This window comes from Chelonoidis abingdonii, chromosome 10 (assembly GCF_003597395.2).
Source record: "Chelonoidis abingdonii isolate Lonesome George chromosome 10, CheloAbing_2.0, whole genome shotgun sequence".
Classification (NCBI taxonomy): domain Eukaryota; kingdom Metazoa; phylum Chordata; order Testudines; family Testudinidae; genus Chelonoidis; species Chelonoidis abingdonii.
Genome location: NC_133778.1, coordinates 9,804,880 through 9,809,110, shown reverse-complemented (window position 1 = coordinate 9,809,110; position 4,231 = coordinate 9,804,880). Strand labels below are relative to the sequence as shown.

The following is a 4,231-nucleotide window of genomic DNA, read 5'->3' as shown; positions in this document are numbered from 1 at the left end:
CCTGGGACCCCAAACCCCCATTTCCAGGGCCCCCAAACCCCATTTCCAGGGGCCTCTAACCCGTGGGGGCCCAAAATTCAAATACCAGGGGCCGCTTACACCAGGGGCCCCAAAAACCTATTTCGAGGGGCCCCAGAGATCCATTTCCAAGGGCCACTAACCCCTGGGACCCCAAAACCCCATTTCCAGGGGCCCCTGACTCTAGGGGACCAACCCACCATTTCTAGGGGCCCCTAAACCCAGGGGCCCCAAAACCCCATTTCCAGGAACCCCTAACCCCAGGGGACCCAAAACCCAATTTAGAGGGGCCCCTAACACCAGGGGCCTGAAAACCCCATTTCCAGGGGTCCCTAAACATAGGGGTCCAAAACCCCTATCTCCATACGCTCCTAACCCAAGGGACCCCAAAAGCTCATTTCCAGGGGCCCCTAACACCAGAGGACCCAAACCCCCATTTCCAGGGGCCCCAAACCCAATTTCCAGGGGCCCCTAACACCAGGGGCCCTTATATTCCATTTCCAGGGGCCCCAAAACCCAATTTCCAGGGGACTCTAACCGGTGGGGCCCCAGAATCCCAGTACCTGGAGCTCCTAACCCCAGGGGCCCCAAACCCCATTTCCAGGGGCCCCTAACCCCTGGGTGCCGAAATCCCCATATCCAGGGGCAGCTGACACCAGGGACCGCAAAACAATATTTCAAGGGGCTCCTAACACCAGAGACCCCAAAACCCCATTTCCAGGGGCCCCTAACACCAGGATCCCCAAAACTCCTTTTCCAGTGGCCCCTAACCCCTGCGGCCCCAAATGATCATATCCAGGGGAAGCTAACACCAGTAGCCCAAAACCTCATTTCAAGGTGCCCCTAACCCTAGGGGTCCCAAAACCCCATTTCCAGGGGCGCCTAACCCTTGGGGCCACAAAACCCCATTTCCAGGAGCACCTAACCACAGGGGCCCCAAAACCACATTTCCATGGGACCCTAAACCTAGGTGCCCAAAAAGAGAATTTCCAGGGCCCCAAAAAACAGGAGCCCCAAATCCCCATATCCAGGTGCCCCTAACCCCTTGGGCCCCAAAACCCAATTTCCAAGAGCCCATAACTCCAGGGGCCCAAAAACCCATTTCCAGGGGCCCATAACCCTAAGGGCCCAAGATCCCCATATCCAGAGGCGCATAACACCAGGGGCCCGAAAACCCCATTTCCAGGGGGCCCTATCCCCTGGGGCCCCAAATCCCCATATCCATGGGCAGCTAACACCAGGGGCCCCAAAATACCATTTCCAGGGGCCCCTAACACAACAAGCAGGCCATAAATCCCTAATATCCAGGGGCCCTCCAAACCCCTGGGGCCCCCAACCCCCATATCCATGGGACCCTAACACCATTGCCGCCAAAAACCCCATTTCCCCGGGCCTCTAACCCTGGGTGCCCAATCCCCATTCCGGGCCATACCCATAAAGGTCCCCACCAATTTCCAGGGGCCTTAACAAGCCAGCGGCACTGAAACGCCATTCGTCGAGGGAACCCCTTACCCTAGGGGCTGGAAATCCCTTAATCCACAGCCCCTAAACCTCGGAGGCCAAAAGCCCCATGTCAATGGGACCCTAAACACCAGGGCCCCGGAAAAACCCATGTTCCAGGTTCCCCTGAACCCTGGGCCCCAAACCCCTTTCCAGGGCCGCCAAACACCACGGGACCACCAAATCCGCATTCCTCCCACGGCCCATACACCCAAGGCCCACAAAACCCCATTTCCAGGGGCCCAAAGCCCTTGAGGCCCAAACTCCCCATTTTCCAACGTCCCAACCCAGGCCCAAAAACCCATTTCCAGGGCCCCTTACCCATTGGTGCCCCAAAACCCAATTTCCAAGGGTCCCCTAACCCCAGGGCCAAAACCACACTTTTTTCCAGGCCCCTAACCACTGAAGGGCTCATCCTACACAACTTTCCAAAGGTGACCCTATACCGGCAGAGGCCCCAGAACCCCATTTCCAGGGTCACTAAGCCTGGGCTGAAACCCCCATTTCCAGGAGGCCCATAATCCAGGTCCTTCAAACCCCCCATTCCAGGGGCAGCTATCCTGGTGGCCCCAAAAACTTCCATTTCCAGGGGCCCCATATAACCCCTGGGGCCCCTAAACCACATATCCAGGACCACAACACAGTGGTCCAAAACCCTATTTCGAGGGCTCCTATACCCCTGGGGATCCAAATCCCCATATAGAGGGGCCCCTAACCCCTGCGGCCCCAAAAAACAGATTTCCAAGGGCCCCTAACACAAGGGGCCCGAAACCCAATTTCCAGGGGCCAATACCCTCGGGGCCCCCAAACCCGACATTATTCCAACGCCCCAACCCCAGGGGCCCCAAACACTTTTCCCACCGAGGCCCAACACACTGGGGGCCACCAAAACCCATTTCCAGGGGCCCCTCAACCACGGGGGCCTCAAAACCATTTCCAGGGCCACTAACCAGGGGCCCCAAAATACGCATTTCCAGGGAGCCCTATCGCTGGGGCCCAAACCCCTTTCCAGGTCCACCAACAACCAAGGTGCCTCAAAAGCCTAATCCAGGGCACTAACCGTGGGCCCCATCCCCCATTTGCAGGGGTCCCTGAACCCTGGAGACCGCAAAACACGAATTCCGGAGTCCTCCAAAGCCCCATTTCCAAGGGCCCTAACCCTGGGCCGAAACCCATTTCCAGGACCCCTAAAAACAGAGGGCCCAAAACCCCAATTCCAGGGCCCCCAAAACAACAGGGGCCACCAAATCCCCATATCAAGGGGCCCCGAAAACCTGGGCCCCAAAAAACTCCCAAATTTCCAGGGCCTCTTAACACCAGGGTTCGAAAACCCCATCCAGTGGCCCCGTCACCCTAGGTGCCCCCCCCAAACCCCCATTCCAGGGGCCCTTCACCAGGAGCCCAAAACAGATTTCCAGGGCCCCAAACAAAGGAGCCACAAATCCACATAAGCAGGAGCCCTAAACCCCAGGGACCTCAAATCCATTTCAGGCACCCAAGCCCCTGGGGTCCAACGCCCCAACTATCCAGGGGACCCTAACACCAAGGGCGCCCCCAAACCCATTTCCCAGGGCACCTAACCTAGGGCCCGAAACACCCATTTCCAGTGGCCCCCTATACCCTATGGGGCCCGAAACACCATTTCCAGCGGGCCCCTATCACCCAAGCGGAAGGCCCCCAACAAAACACAACATTCCGGGGCCCCTAACGTAGGGGCCCCAACACCCCACAATTCCAAGGGTCCCTAAGACCACGGGACCCAAAACACCATTTCCAGGGGCCGCCTAAACCTGGGCCCAATACCCAAATTTCCAGGCCCCTAACCTAGGGCCCTAACCCCATTTCCAGCGCGCCCCTTGCCCTAGGCCCAAAAACCCCAGTTCCGGGGCCCCAAGCCCCCAGGAGCCAAAAACTACCATTTCCAAGGGGCCCTCTAACGCCAGGGCCCCACCTCGGATTCTCAAGGCCGGCCCTTTAAACTCAAGGCCAAAACCCACATTTCCAGGAGCCTCTACACCGGGGGCCCGACCCACCATTTCCAGGGCCCCTAACCTCTAGGGGCAACCAAAACCACAATTTCAGGGGGGGCCCAAACACCAGGGGCCCAAAATCCCATTCAAGGGCCCCTAACCCAGTGGCCCCCAAACCCCTTTCGAAGGGCCCAAAACCCGTGGAGACCCCCAACCCACATATCTAGGGCCCTCAAAAACAGGAGCCCAAACCCGATTTCCAGGGCCCTAAGCCTGGGGCCAAAAACCCCATTTCCAGCGGCCGAAATCCCCTGGCCGCGAAACGACCACATATCCAGGAGCCACGAACCAGATAGGGACCAAAACACTATTTGCAGGGCCCTTAACCATAGAGGCCACCAAAACCCTTTATTCCAGTGCCCCTAAACCCAGCACCCCAAAACCGCATTTTCCAGTGGCCCATAACTTCCGGGTGGCCAATCCCCATACCCAGAGCCTCTAACCCACTGGGCCCAAAAACCCCATGCCAGCGGGCCCTAACCGTAGGGCCCAAACCCCTCATTTCCATGAGCGCTAACGCCCAAGGGGCCACAAATCCCCATATCCAGTGGCGCCTAACCAAGGTCACCCAAAAGCCCCCCATTCCAGGGCCCGAAACCCCAGGAGCCCCAAACCCAATTTCCAGGGACCCCTAACCCCTGGTGCCCCATCATACCCCATATCCAGGGGTAGCTAACAAACAA

General features: G+C 58.4%; 1 protein-coding gene and 1 long non-coding RNA gene across 2 annotated transcripts in view; both read left to right on the top strand.

Annotated features, from left to right (window-relative positions):
• Positions 1 to 1,773, top strand: part of LOC116835027 (ras-related protein Rab-17-like) — an 11,131-nt gene extending 9,358 nt beyond the window's left edge. The window contains exon 7 of the mRNA XM_075069804.1: positions 1,675 to 1,773. Within this exon, the coding sequence (XP_074925905.1) occupies positions 1,675 to 1,773 (99 nt within the window). The remainder of the gene's footprint in view (positions 1 to 1,674) is intronic.
• The window catches only part of LOC142047387 (uncharacterized), a 135,262-nt gene that overhangs the window by 92,275 nt on the left and 38,756 nt on the right, over positions 1 to 4,231 (top strand). The gene's annotated exons all lie outside the window — the stretch shown is intronic.